The sequence below is a fragment of the Adiantum capillus-veneris genome, chromosome 27 (assembly GCF_014529385.1).
Source record: "Adiantum capillus-veneris isolate H3 chromosome 27, ASM1452938v2, whole genome shotgun sequence".
NCBI lineage: Eukaryota > Viridiplantae > Streptophyta > Polypodiopsida > Polypodiales > Pteridaceae > Adiantum > Adiantum capillus-veneris.
This window is the reverse complement of record NC_140957.1, coordinates 1,553,282-1,568,434: the sequence shown is the minus strand read 5'-3', so window position 1 is coordinate 1,568,434 and position 15,153 is coordinate 1,553,282. Positions and strand designations below refer to the sequence as shown.

Sequence of the window (15,153 nt, the reverse complement as noted above, 5' to 3'; positions counted from 1 at the left end):
TTGCACCCCACGCATCGATCTGTCCCTATCCCTCTCTCCTGAATTTTCACCCCCGTCGGAAGAGCACCCCTAATTACTTTCCATAGAAATACTTGCATGTAATGCGGAACCTTTGGCGCCCATTATTTGCCCCCACCTTTATCCGACCATTGTTTCTTCCATATCTTGTTAAGGGGGCTAGACCAATTCTTCTTTAGCATCATTGTATGGTAAATGCCTTTAGCATAGGGTTTCCATAAGAGGCTGCTTCCGGGCCATTTCCAGGCATTCCAGTCAAACTCCAAGACACAGATTGGCATCACTCCACTGTCAAGCTCTTTCATCACTTTGTTGACTAGCAAAAACTCCAAGCTATTAAGTTGGAATTGGGTTACCAGAAGTTTAATGGTTTTCCAGCTCTTGCTGTCACTGTCCCAGAAGTGCCCCAGTCGGTTCAGACCCTTATTATTTAGTTTCCTGGCTGTTTCTATCCAATTGGGATTTTGCGGCAGATCTACAACTTTGGAAAGCCAGGGGGACCAATGCAGAATGGAGTTCTTGAAGTATCTGGTTTCTTCCCCCCACTTTAGGACTCCCGCTGCTCTGTTGCATTTCCTTACCAATTCCCCTGAGCCGCCCCCCAGACTTAGGGTAGCCCACGTCGAGGCTAATAGTTTGACATGAACCTCTACCCCTCTCCACTTTCCTCCTTTAGAACCAAGTTTAGCTGCTTCTAGCATATCTCTGATCTTGATAGCCCAAGCTTGATCTTGTTTAGCCAAGGAGACTACAAATTTGGCACAGAATGCTTCTGCATGGGCCACAGGGTTGAAAATTCCGAGGCCTCCTTGATTTACTGGCCGAGCGACTACTGCCCAATAGGCCCATTGCCATGGCTTGGAGGACTTTGTGTTATTTTTCCATAAAAATCTTTTTACCGGTTTTAAGAACTCTTTCCAATGACACTTAGCCATCTTGAGAAGCGGGCTAGTGAAGGAAGTATACGGGAGCATAAAGGCATTAATCACTTTTATCCGGCTTGGGAATTATAGAAGGACATACTCCCACCTGCTTAATAGACCTTTTGACCTCAAAAGAGCCCACTATTCTATCGTTAAATAGGACCTCTTACTGACTACCAGCCCCTAGTGCATGAATAAGACGACATAGGCGAGGCCCAAAGCCCAGAGCTTCCATGACTGCTTCTATATATGTCCATGTTATTCTGTCATAAGCCTTATCTAGGTCTAGCTGCAGCAAAATGCACTCTTGCTTTGTGAAAGTTGCGTATTCGATACCTACCATTGCTGCCAAGATGTTATCGTAGATGGACCTTCCTTTGATGAACCCATGTTGATGGGGAGATATGATCTTGTTAAGTAAGGGGGTTAGTCTGAGGGCTACTGTCTTGGCAACAATTTTGTAGGCCACCGTCATCATCGTTATAGGGCGCCAATGTTTCAGTTGAGAACAAAACTGTTTGGGGATGGGTTTGATAAGACCTCTCTTTACACTTATCTCCAACGACCCTTCGACAATGGCTTTGTTGGCCAAACTTGACTGAGGCCTTCAAATCATCCCAAAATTCTCTAAAGAATTATGTCGTCATCCCATCCCAACCAGGGGACTTCTCCTTGCCAAGGGCTTGCAATGCTAGTGAGCATTCGTCTTCAGAAAATGCCCCTTCCAGGATATTAGCTTCTGACTGGGGAATCTTCTTCTCGACACTCTGAAGTAAGGTCCTTCTGGCTTCATCTACTTCCCGGGACTGGATTTCTGGTCGTCCAATGATTTGGCTAAGATAGTTCACCATCAGACCACCCATCTCATCTTGGTTATGAACTGCTATCCCTTTCTCATCATAGAGCAAGTGGACGTGGCCCCAACTCTTCTTGATTTTTAAAGCCCTAAAAAATTGAGCTTGATTAGAGGCTTCTGGTTGTAGGAAAGTCTCCCTGGAGAGAATCCTTGCCTTTCTGATATCTTCCAGTTGCTCGTTAGCCAGGCAAGATTTGGCTTCAAGCCATTCCTAGTGCTCATCCTCAGTAGCAAGCCCATTGGCTTTTGTGGAGGTAAGCCGTTGTACCTCACCTATAAGATGAAGAAGGTGCGCCTCCCTAGATTTTTTAAACCGAGGGCCCGAAGTTTTGATTGCTTTCTGAATACTTCGAGAAAATAGGGCCCACACATTGTGTTTGTTGAGATCGACATCTTTTCTGAGCTTACCCAGTGCTTTCTTGGTTAGATTCCTGAAAAGAGGGTCGTTGAATAGGTGTGCCCTTGTAACTATCAGTTTTTCCTACTTCCTGGGGTCTGGTCCTCCTCTTTATTCTTCTTAAAATCTATGTGCAGGGGTATGTGTTCCGAAAGGCTTTTTGTTGGGACTACCTTCATCTCTAGCATCGACGGTATCCAGTCAGCTTGGTGTGAGCAGTAACATCTGCCCAGCCTGGAGGTAGTGCGGGCATACTGGAGACTTGTGTAGGTGAAACCTGGCGTGCTGTTCCATGGGCCAACCTTCCATAAGTCGATCATCGCCCACTTTTCGCACAAACTTTGCCATTTAGTCATTTCCGAGCCAACCAACATACTAGAGGATCCTATCATGTCCTTGCTCTTTTCTACCATGTTGAAGTCGCCAACTAACAACCACTCTCCTTCAATAGGAGTATCTCTAAGCTGCATCCACAGTTTAGCTCTATCTTTTGCATTGCAAGGGCCGTACACATTCACAATGGTGAAGGGATGCCCTTCCCATCTGATTCCAATTCCCAGGATTCTGCCGGAGGGGTGGTTCAGAACCAGCTTCGGCTCCAATTCCCTGTCCACAATACTGAGGATGCCACTGAAACCGTTACTTCCTTCTCCATAGAAAACAAGTTTCTTTCCTAGAGCCTGCTTTCTCTTGCTATGAGCGTCCAAGTGGTGTTCTTAGATGGCCCAACAGTTGACTGCCTTTTCCTTTTTTATCTCCTCCCAGAAAAGGGTACTCTTCTTTCGGGTCTTGAACCCCTTTACGTTCCAAGATTGTATAGAGAGAGACTCCATCATTACTGAGGGCTCATTGGGATAGAGGAACGAATTCTTCAGCATCCGAATCGTGCGCACACTCCCTCTCCTTGGTCTCGGGAGAATCCGGGGGTTTCAGGTGAGGGGATTTGTTTTCTTGCAGTGCTGCAAATGGATTGTGAAGTGGGATAGTGTACCCCCCTCCTTGCAAGGGGGTGGGGGATGGAGCAGATCCTTTCCCCTCTAGTGTTCTCATGACTTCGAGCACTTTGGAGTCTCTTGCCACTGCCTTCACCCTTTTGGCTCTTTTCAAACCAGGGACTTGAACAGCTGTCGCCGTTGTGACCATCATAAATTTCAGGGGAGCAACAAGAGTAATGATTACATTATCCTTGCATGAGCCTTCTGGGATTCATTGCATGGGAATCGATTTCTCCACAATCTTTTCCTGCATCTTTATATCCATTTTGTCGTATACCATATCTTCTTTATCCTTCCCTGCACTTGTCCCTTCGTTACTGCCTCCTTGCTTCTCCAACCCTTTCATCGGGGTTTCCTTTTCACTGGGGGCCTGTGTTGCCGGAGCTACATTACCATTAGCCTTCATGGGGCAATCCTTGGCGAAGTGTCCAAAGTTGTTGCATTTAAAGCATGCTCCAAAGTATGTCCCAAAGTTTAGCGGAATAGTAACAAGCCCAGCTCCAACATTGATTACCATGCTCTTAGGTGGCATTTTAGAAGCATCCTAGCCTATACAAACCCTATTTGAGGTTCTGCCAAACCCTCTCTTGCTAGGTATAAATAAGGGAGTGCCCAGCTGACTGGCAAGCATCCTGAGATTATCCCATAGCCAGCTAGGCATACCCACAAACTCAACCCAGACAGGATTAAACCCTTGAAGAGATTCAGCCGAGTCAAACACTGGCTCCCAAGGCACCACACAAACCGTAGTCCTATTAAATACAAGGGGCCCTTTGTCCAGGATCATTACCACATCGGACGCCTCTTTGAATCTCACTGAGCAAAAACCTTTAGCTAGGTAGAAAGTACTTTCAATTGCTCCTCCATGTCCAAGAACTTGCGGGCCTTGAAGCCATTGAATCATCTCCAACCTGTTCGGGGTTTTTCCAGTGAACCCAAATATCAGCGTTAGCTTAGCTTGCCTACCTAACTGTTTTTTTATAAGTGTTGGTGGAATCGCCACAGTAATAGCCTCGGCAATCTCCACCTGTTGTGCCAAAGACATTTTTAAAGCAGAAAAGGCCCGATCTGCCAACCCCAGCCCACTGTCATCTGCTTGGGAGCAAGTTCTTTTATTGTTGTTAGGGCCGGACTCAATCATTTTGTTAACTTCCTTGAGCACTTGCTCGAGTCTAGCTCTTGCATTCTGCAGTTTCTCAATATTTGCTTCACTCGACAACCCTTCTGATGTACCTTTTCCATAGTCCTTAGAGTCGGGCCCCTTGAGTATGCTAGCAAACGAAATGCCAGGCCTGCAAGCTGCTGATACACTTGTCGCCTTACTACCGTTTGTACAGATGGGACCGTGACGAACCCCGGCTTTGAGGATTAATACTTCAAATTTACACCCTTGAGCTGATCCCATTTTCTCTCTTGTTTCTCCAGAGAGAACTTTTTCAGTCAAAACAGCTTTGTCATTTCTCGTGGTTGGAGCTCTTGGCGAATTGGGGCGTGACATTTCCGTATCATACAGCGGTCTCAAGACCGAGCCATCTCCTACTTCCATCAGCACTACTAACTCCCTGCCGGGTATCTTGTCCGCCGCTGAGCTATGTGAGAATGACAATGTCTTCATCTACGACCAGAGTGTCGATTTCCATTACCAAGTAGCAAAGAACAACTTGGTGGCAAGGTTGAGAGGGAGAGAGCCTTTAGAAAAGCTTTGAGGCTTTGGTATAGAGGAGGTAAGATGTGAAAGGAAACAGGGCGATTATTTACTCATGCGATTATTTTCAAAGGCAAAGGTAAGCGATTATTTTCAAAGGCAATTCACAAAACGATTATTAACATGGTTAAATCGCGATAATTAAGCCGAATAGCCGAACGCTAGCCTGTAGAAGGTTGAAGGGAGGTGGTGCTTTGGCTACAAGCGAGATACCCAAGGGCAGAGACGTGATTTCAGGTCTCCGATATGCCAGGCGTGATGCAGCAAATGGTGCGCGAGGCCGCGGAGGTGGTCATGATGCAGAGTCCGCCGGAAGCTTACATGCTGCTCAGCTTCATCATCCTCTGTGTGCTGCTCATGGCGGGCTTGCTCTCAGGCCACAAGCAGAAGTGAAGTTCACCCTCCACTTATGGACTTAAGATGTTTTGAAAGGCTTTTTAATTTTTCGAGATTGGGGAGATCTTATGGGTCTCCTTAAAAAAACCCAAAAAAGAGAATCTTTTGAAGATCCCCCCCAACCCCCGCAAGAAAACCCCAACCCCCTCCCCTCGCTGCTCTCGCCATTCGCTCGCTGCATCCTGTGTGTGCGTGTGTGTGTGTGTGTGAGAGAGAGAGAGAGAGAAAGAGAAAGAGAAAGAGAGAGAGAGAGAGAGAGAGAGAGAGAGAGAGAGAATCGTCAAAACATCGATCTAGATAATTTTAATTTTGTTTTGTTAATAAATAGTCAAAGGAAGGCAATCAATCTCACATGCAGCATTATCAACTAACATTCTTACAACCTGCGAAACAAGCTTGGTAAGTTCTCGCAATCTCACATGGACCCATTATACACACAGACACTAATTTTTTTCACACTTCATGGTTTTAAACCCTACCTGTCTTGTACTTGCAGCCTTCCTTTGACCGTGCCTCTCTCCTCTGCCTTCAAATAGTCTTTTGAGGATGGCCAATCGTAAGGCCATGCTTGAGTTTCAACAAGAAGCTGAATCAACATGGTGATGGAACCAAATAAGGCTTAAATCTCTCTCTCTCTCTCTCTCTCTCTCTCTCTCTCTCTCTCTCTCTCTCTCTCTCACACACACACACACACACACACACTCACTGTAACACGCACACACATACACCCAACTTCCATGACCAACACCATCATCATCACTCCCCCAACAAGCAGACATCTATTGACCTACACACGCACATACATTCCCATATGCCCACACCTATCATAGAGAAACTCATGGAAAAGGTGGTCTAGTCTGTTATGACACCTCTGGAAGTTACGGGACACCTCGAGGTGGCCTCTAAAGTATCCACACCACTGACATGAAGCTTGAGACCAAGCTTACCATCATCGACAGCAACAAGAAGACCATTCATAGCAATATCAATGCAATCTATTGCAGCCTCCATGTAAAGTTTTCCATAATGGACAAAAGAGATGGACAAGTAGAGAAGAGAGGAGAATGTAAGAGAGAGAAGGAGAGGGAATGACCACCCCGAGAGGATGGGGAGATAGTGGAAGTAGGATAAAAGGGCTATCAGAGAAGAGCTAACAAAGGCAATCAATGAAAGCCTCAAGAAAAAAATGGAGGCAATGAGGGAAGCATGGGTGGAGGTAGTGGAAGGCGTTATCCATGAAGCTGGGTCAATTCCAAGATTAGACAGACACTACTAGATGTAGACTGAGCATAGAAGCACATGCATTTTCTTTTTAGATAACCTCTAGCTTGATACCAGAAGGATGAGTCACCATTGTAGCAAGATGCTTGGAGAGAGACTTGTGGCCTATGAGACACCATACACAGACCTACACATGGCGGTGTCACGTGCACATCTAACCCTATGTGCATGTGGACAAGCTGTAACTCCTATTTTTGGGTTTAGGACAGCCTACGAAGTGTTCTGGCATCCTCGTGAGCTTGTACGCAGGACGTGCATGTCCAAACACTTAGATTAGTTGCATACCCTCTGATTACACATGAGCACAGCCAGTGTCTATTGCGGAGTTGCATTAGCACCAAGACTAGGTAATAACTGCACATTCAAAGCACCTCTTATTATGTAAGGTGCAGCGGAAGTGAATGTTGATATTGCTCAAGATGAGTGATCCGAACTATGCTCAAGGGTTCCTTTTGCTTACGGAAGGGAGAGCATTCTGTTCCTTTAGAGAGAGAATGCAATGATCACAAACAAAGTGCATGCTATTGTGAATGAAAGTGCTGAGACTGAGAGAAGAGAGAGAGAAGAATACAACACCAGGCAGTTCTCAAACCCTCCTCCAAGGGCCCCCCTCTCTATGGCGAGAGAGGTCTATGCTATAGATTGCACAAATCTTGTACAATGGTCTAGATGCAATAAACTTGCCGACGATGACGACGACAAGGACGAGCTGAAAACTGAAAACGCTAGGGCTGAAATGCTGAAATCTGCAAACTGCTGACTTTCTACAGATCTCTAACACTGTCGGCGAGGATGGCGATGACGACGACTCAACGACGTTGCGCTGAAAACGCAGATGCTGAAATCCGAAAACAGCGGTTGACTCGACGGTACGGCGAGGATCTGCTGAGGTTAGGTGAGATATGCGAGGCTAGGGGCTGGATCTGTTGTGGCTAAGGGCTGAAAACTAAAAATGTTGATATGCTTGGCTGATCTAGCGCCGGAATCTACAAACGCTAGGCTTTATCTACAAACTGAAAACACCAGGCTGATCTGTAACAAAAACGCTAGAGGATTTGCATCCAAAAACGCTATCTGCTGCTGTTGGCTGAAAACGCTAGGCTGTCTTCTGCCGCTCTTGCCGAGGAGAGAACACTACAAGTTGCTAGAACTTCTTCTGTCTCTTCTGCTATAAAATGCTAGCGCTAGGTTTCTAACTTCTTCCGTCTCTTCTGCTATAAAATGCTAGCGCTAGGTTTCTTTTATAGCCCCTTAGCAATTTGCCCTACTCACTTTTCCAACAAAAGTCACTTATTAATAAATAAGTGAAAAATGTGTATTTTGGGAAAAAGAGTTCTATGCTCTGTAAAAATGCTCATGATGGGTACTGAATGTCATGTTGATGATTATGCTGTGTGCAACCAGAGGATATGCAACTAATCTAAGTGCCTGGACATGCACGGCCTGCTCACAAGCTCACAAAGGTGCGTGAACACTTCCTAAGCTGACCTGAACCTTAGACCTGGGATAGCTTGTCCACATGCACATAGGGTTAGATGTGCACGTGACATATTAGTAGTTCATCAATTTATTAATAAGTGACATATTAGCATCATTTTTTAAAGTCATGGGGGATATGCGTGCAGTTGGTACTGACTTTTACTATGAGCTACTTTCTGCAGAGCCAAAGTCAGAGCGTCGAGATCATGCAAAGAGCAGGTGTGGGGACAAATGCCTTATTTAGTTACTGAGGAGATGCGCTAGAGGTAGAGCGGCCGCTTCAGCCTGAGGAGCTACAAGAGGCCCTCAGGGCACTTCCCCGGGGTAGTTTCCCAAGGGAAGATGGTTTGACTCCAAGCTGCTTCTTAGGGTACCAGCACATTCTGCACATTGTGGAGATCCCTGACAACATGAGCGAGGGATTAATCTGCCTTATCCCCAAGGAGGGTGGCTCCTTGGACGAGATTCGACATTGGCGACCCATCACCATTCTCAACTTAGCCTACAAAATCTTAGCAAAGGCTCTAGGTTTGAGAATTCAGCCACTACTTGAGAGCATTATACATGAGACGTAGACGGGTTTTGTTAAGGAGCGCAGCATCCTTGACAACATTTTGACCTTCTGAGAGGTGACTACCCGCGCACGTCTCCGAGGAGAGGATCTAGTGGTACTCCTCGATTTTGAGAAGGCGTATGACAGAGTTGACTGGGCTTTCTTGAGGCACCATGCGTCGGATGGCCTATTAAGAATGCATGGATTAGGGAGTGTCGGCTCTTTACAGGCGTGCACATAGTTAGGTGTTGTTAGCAGGGGGAAGAGGGGGTCGCTTCATGCTCACACAATCACTTCAAAAGGGCTGCCCTCTCGCCCCCTCCCTGTCCCTTTTCTATGCTGAGACGATGAGCAGGTTCTTGACCTCATAGGAGGTTGGTTTGCATAGGCTGCAGCTGCCTATTCGGGGAGAGGAGATCCCGGACGTTGAGTTTGCAGATGACTCATGCATGTCTTTGGAGGGCCAGGAGGGCAACTTGCATAGGTGTTAGCAGGCTCTTGAGGTGTTCTGTTGTGCATCGGGAGCACTGTTTAACTGGCGGAAGACAGTGGCTTTCTGGGTTGTTAGTGCTTCCATATCGGATTGGTCGCCTAGAGAGGGATTTCGGTGGATTCCTCTAGGGCTCCAATACATTAATTGGGCTGACAAGTTGGGTTGGATTTGTTACCAAAGCAGCAGATTGTTCCTCTCCTCCTTTCCATTAGGAGGAAACTACTACATTGGAAATCAGCACGGCTTTCTCTTACTGGCAAGGTTGTGGTGATCAACCACCAGATGCTTTTGGCAACTATGTGGTACATCACGTCTTGCTGAATTTTCTCAAGCTCTTGCATCAGCCAACTGGAGCAGTTGATTAGGAACTTCTTGTGGTCAGGGCGAGACTCGCATTCGGCTCAAGCCAAGGTCTCCTGGCACGTCATCACTTACCTTGCTCTCAGGGAGGGTTGGGGATAATTGGCCTAGCACAACAAAGTAGAGCCCTTCATGGGAAGCTTGTGGTCCCAGAGGACTTCTTCTAGGGGAGGAGCCCCGGAAGGAGCTGCTGCTTTACCGGATTCGGGCATGAGTCCCACAAACGAGCGGCCTATGGAGGCCTTCCACACGTTGAATTTTCTTAGAGATGCGCAGTTTTATCATGAGCAGGAGATGGGAGGATCGCTTTGCTACTAGCGTGCTTCGGTCTTGGGAGCAATTGCGGGGTAGCCTTGAGCAGCACCAACCCACATGCATTGGGGAACGGTTGAGGCAGCCACTTGTTTGAAACCCTATGGTCAGCACATAGCAAGGCTACGTGATTGGTAACAGACCTCATGTTTCTTGGGATCCCATGGCAGAGGGTCCAACCTGTACCTTTGGGGACTGGCTGCAACTTATAGCACTTTGTGAGGAGAGTCAAGACACTAAGTTGCGAGCCTTGAGGGGGCTGCAGTGCATGTGTCAAGATATTGTAGCAACTATACTTGCAGAGTGGTATACCTCTTTGGAGTCGGCAGCTCCTTGCTGGATGGGGGCCTTCACGCGACTAGAGGTCCTCATTTTAGTCAGGGCTTGTCCAGGCCCAGGTTCCAACAGTTTCTTTGGGGTTCAGAGGGAGGGCTGCCTCCAGAGTCACTAACGAGGCACCAGAGGTGGCTGAGTGCTCTTTTCAGTGGGTCGCAATTGTGGGCATCAATGGGAGGACTTGTGTCATAGACCCAAATCCGCTCAAGGCTTTGGGCTTGGCAAAGCTGCCCCTCGTGCAGTGACACCCGGGGGAGTGGTTTTGGCGAGATCCCTTCACTCCAGTCAATCACCTAGGGATCTCCTTTTTCCAATACACAGCTCGGCTTGGTTTCCACATACTGACAGCGAGGAGAGAGGCTTGTCTTGCTGCAGCAGTTTACTGGCAGGAGAAGGGTCTCACATCCAAGTTTCTGGAAGGCTTTTGGGAGCGCTTACGGGACAACAGGCAGCCGAGACGAGTCACCATTTTCAGTGGGTAGTGGCACATCGAGCTACTGTAGTCGGGAGCTCGTTGGTGCACAGCGGCCTCTTGGCAGTATGTGCCTCCGGTGACCACCCACATGAGACCCAGCGGCACTATTTTCGAGAGTATAGGTCATTTGTGGGCACCTTTTTTGACAACATATCATCGCATTCTCTAAGAATGAGGCAGAGCATTGACACCATCTGTTACAAGTTTTTTAGGCATTGCAGCAACATCGGTTGGTGTTAATGGGAAGAAGAGCGAGTTTTTCTTACTAGAGATCCACTTTTTGGGACACGTTGTCTCTGCAGAGGGTGTCAAAATGGACCCGGCCAAGGTTGAGACCATTCGAGATTGGCCAGATTAGGGGAATATTTATAAGGTTCAAAGTTTTTGGGTTTGTGCTCTTACTAACGGTGGTTCATTCGAAAATTTGTGGAGATTGCTTCTCCTCTATATGTTTTGACGCAAAAAGGGGTTCCTTCACATGGGGACCATCAGAGATTGTAGCCTTCAAGACTCTCAAAGAAAAGTTGACAACTGGTCCAATGTTGGTTTTGCCAGACTTGCAAAAACCATTTCATCCAAGTGTCGCTGCATCCCCTCTAACGAATCTGAGATCAACACAATATCATCCTCCTAGCTGTGCTCCTCTGTCAAGGGATGTAGCAAAAGCAAGAGATGTAGAGACTCGAAGAAGCCTGGGGTTTTGAACATTTCCAAGAAGTAAACGTTATTTTCTCTTAAGAAACGAATGCTACAGTTCAACTTCCTTGAAAAATGGGAAGAGGCTTCAGCGAAGAGGAGTACCACTGTACCAGAGGCACCCTAGCGACAGTATCCTGGACCCATCAATGGTCACTGTATTACTATAAAAGGCTTTCACTAAAAGCCTGGCCGTCTCAACTGACATGACAAAAGACCTATAATCCTTCTGTCCATAATGGAGAAGGCTCCAAGCAGAGAAGTTTTTTCACTGACCAGCTCTTCACTCAAGCCTCACACTTTGTAATCTCCATGCCTATCTTTGGCTGGGTTCAGACGGGACGGTGGTAGAGGTTTGCTCCTCCACCTGGAGTTAGGCTCTTGGCTAAGGGGAAAGCTCAGCGTTTCCGGGCCTACCATTCCTCTACCGATATGAGCATTGCTTCCCACGTAAGGACAATGATTGAGATGCTGGAAGCGTGCCAGCCAATCAGGGATCGTCGGAGTCTGTCACCACAAGCAGAAATCTTTTTTGCCTCCACCGTGTGTGAACGAAGCAGGTAATGAAAGCTTTTTTCTACTACTACTTCCACCACACCTTCTGAAACCCACCCTTTCTTACTCCACTGGAGCAGCCAACTGTTTTCATTGACCAATTCTGTGCTTAGATCTTGTAATCTCCATCCCTATCTTTCTTACTCTGTTCAGCAGTGCTATCTTATAAATGGATAATTCAAGTAGGTATAAAGTAGTTATGAATTTGAACCTTTCTTTTTGCATCCTCCCACAAGTCTTGCTCCACAGAATTTGCTTCATCTGAATTCAGATAAATCCGAATGGGGCCAAAAACCTTTTTCCAGTATTCTCCTTTCCGAAACTGTGCATACAGTGAAGTCCCCGCATAATGGCCGCTGTGGAAGACCTAGTTCAGCCAGAATCACCCATAAAACATTGTAAGGGGCAAGTTGTATAACTGTCAAGTAGAAATACCAGCTCAGTGCAAAAAAACGCAAGTATCTAGGCTGAGACCTGCCATTTGTCCCATTGTAGAATTAACTTCTGAAACTTGTACTTACAGAAAGGCTGGTTGGACCCACGTGAGAGGTCAAATTCTGTTTTGTTATACCTCCATTCCGAAACTCAAAGCTAGGAGTGATCACCCAAAACCCTACCATAGGCTCTTTACTTAACCAACCATGCAGTGTATTGACCTTGTTCTCACAGGAATATTGGTATTTGTCATCCACCTAAACGACGAAACAAAGATTAGAGAAGTGACTGACTACCAATTGAGGCAAAACAGAAAACCATTTACTGAGCTACATGTAAAAGACTCTTGCTTGATTCAGTATGAGGTCCCTCAGCATCATGTGAATTTATTATTAGGGATTTTGACGACATCTGCAAAAAGGCCTACACCGAGAACAACTCAAAAATTACCTCTCCTTGCATTATGGGGTTTTCAGGATCCAAGAGGCGAACAGCCTCAGGATAGCAAAGCTGTTGACAGCGACCTGGGAGCCTGTCGTCTGGAGATGGCATGAGTCGTTGTTTACTATCATCCATTGCCATGTAAAAGAATCTGAAATCAAGACAAAAGTGGGTTTAAGGGGAAAGGTGCTAAGCATTACCATTCCTTGCACTCATGTACTCAACCAAAACTGTTGGTGTTTAAATTCAGCAAGACATCATCAACCTTCTCATACACCTCAGCACAACAATGTTTTGGTCAATCACTCAGAGTTAAAAAAGATTGAGCTTCTTAAATGAAGGTTCAAAAATAAAAGCAATTGGAAACATCTTGAAGAGATTATGAGATCTCAAAATTGTTCAAACCATCCAAAATCTGACCCAAAAAGGAAAAACAAGTGGTTATGGCGGCGATTGTTTCATGAAGAGCTAGAGATGTTTTCAGAAAAAAACACTCTACACACAGACTTTCTATTGGTGAAACTACATTTCCATTGATTACAATAATGTATAAGACATAACCACCCAAAATGGGTGAAGCCATGCAAAAGAAGGGTAAAAACAGTTAAAGAAACTAAATTTGCATTAACTACAATAAAGGACAACACACAACCACCCAAAATGGGTGAAACCATGCAAGAAGGCTACAAACATGTAGAAGACCTCAATTGCTCAAGTAAAATGTCTCCCAAAGGGAAACAATCACGAAGAGATTGAAGGAGCCGAGTACCAAAGTATGGGTAGGGTAAAGCTGAAGAACGACTGCCACGACAAGAGCCTGCTGAAGATGATTGTGTGTATGATGCCCAAATGTCTTAGAACCACACTAGAGCAAGAAAGTAGAGCTAATGCTGGATCCAAGTGACCAAAAACCCCTATGTATGCTCTACTCACAAACACAGCCCCACGTTATGCTAATGGGAAGGAGTCCTAAAAGGTATGCCAAATAGGCATAAATATGCCACCTCAAATAAATGTGCCACATGGCACATTATTATTCCACATTGGATAAAGAATGCCTCATGGAAACCTATTGCAAAAACAAGAACTCTGACCCTCAAATGACCTAGGAACTAGGTCCCTACTTATAGCCAGCCTACGATGTGGGCACAAACATGGCTCAATAGGCCTCAAAAACAACTCAAGTTAGCTCAAAAATATCCGAAGGTCATTCTTAGGGACATTCAGTTTTTTCAATCCAGATTGGAGCTCTTGATATTCCGACGTAGCAAAATTAGCCATCACACCTAGACAGCGTTGATCTGTAACGGGTGTCTCAATGCACTAAAATTACATACCTAGGCAATCTCACCCAATTAGGAATATTCAGTGGCGACACATCACAATGCAACACAAATGCTCTCATATATATGTTACAAGGCATAGAAACATATAGTCGCCGATGAACACTCCCCCCACAGATAACCATCCCGGTCCAGGCCATGAGTTGTGCAACGACTCCCTCATCACTCCTCTCGGAAATAAACTAAAGAAGTGTGTGGGCCATGAGATATAGAGGCCTTTTACAACCAAACGCTCCCTAGACCGCAGTTTGCATCAATTGGAGGTGCTAAGAGTAACCACTCCTCAGGATATTCTTTAATACTCCCCTCGTAAATAACCATCCACGTTTGGGCCATGAGTAAAAATGACAACACTTTTCTAACATTCAATACTCCCCCCGCAAATAACCACAAGGGTCCGGGCCATGAGTAAGTGCAAGCATTCGCAAACATCAATTTTCTTCAGTACTCCTCCCAGGAGTAAATGACCAATCATGTAAACCGGTATCAAAACCAAAGTCAAGCAAATTCTCAAAGAGGCACCAAGACACGTTTAAAACAGATAACATCCATTTTCAACAAATTTCAAACAATACTTTCTCAAACAAAGTTCAAAAAGGTATCTAAATACAAAGGAATTAAAAAATTCATTCAGGGTTTTGTTCGGACAGCCGAACTTTGAGGACAACTAGCTTGTCCTTCTACATCAAGGTGATCATATGGTTCCGGATCTAGAGTGTCACATCATTCTTGTCGTGCCAAGGCATGCCTAAGAGAACGTCGCAATTTCCAAACTTCATGATGTGAAAATCGGCTTTCCCATGGTATCCTTGAATGGTTATTAGAAGCGCACTGATGAGAGGTACCACCTTCTCAATTTCCCCGGTGGCTAGCTCGGCCTCAAGTTCACCACCCTCTGAATCATAATCAAAGTCCATTTGCTTCACAAGGTGGTACCAAACGTACTGTACGTGGCGTATATGTACGTACTGTACGTTGTTCCGTACAGGAAAAAAATTTATGTACGTAAAAATACGTACTCTTGGTAAAAAACCGCAAAATACTCATTTTCTAGGACTTCTCCAATATAAATCAAGAGAGAAGTCAACAACTTATAGAGACATT

General features: G+C 45.7%; 1 protein-coding gene across 6 annotated transcripts in view; it reads right to left on the bottom strand.

The window, feature by feature from the left end:
* Nucleotides 1-15,153, bottom strand: part of LOC147421395 (uncharacterized) — a 215,291-nt gene that overhangs the window by 72,433 nt on the left and 127,705 nt on the right. For all 6 annotated transcript variants that reach the window (XM_086503336.1, XM_086503337.1, XM_086503339.1 and 3 more), the window contains 4 exons: nucleotides 12,716-12,857; nucleotides 12,352-12,522; nucleotides 12,042-12,197; nucleotides 5,770-5,876 (listed from right to left, as the gene is read on the bottom strand). In XM_086503336.1, the coding sequence (XP_086359462.1) occupies nucleotides 5,770-5,876; nucleotides 12,042-12,197; nucleotides 12,352-12,522; nucleotides 12,716-12,857 (576 nt within the window). The remainder of the gene's footprint in view (nucleotides 1-5,769; nucleotides 5,877-12,041; nucleotides 12,198-12,351; nucleotides 12,523-12,715; nucleotides 12,858-15,153) is intronic.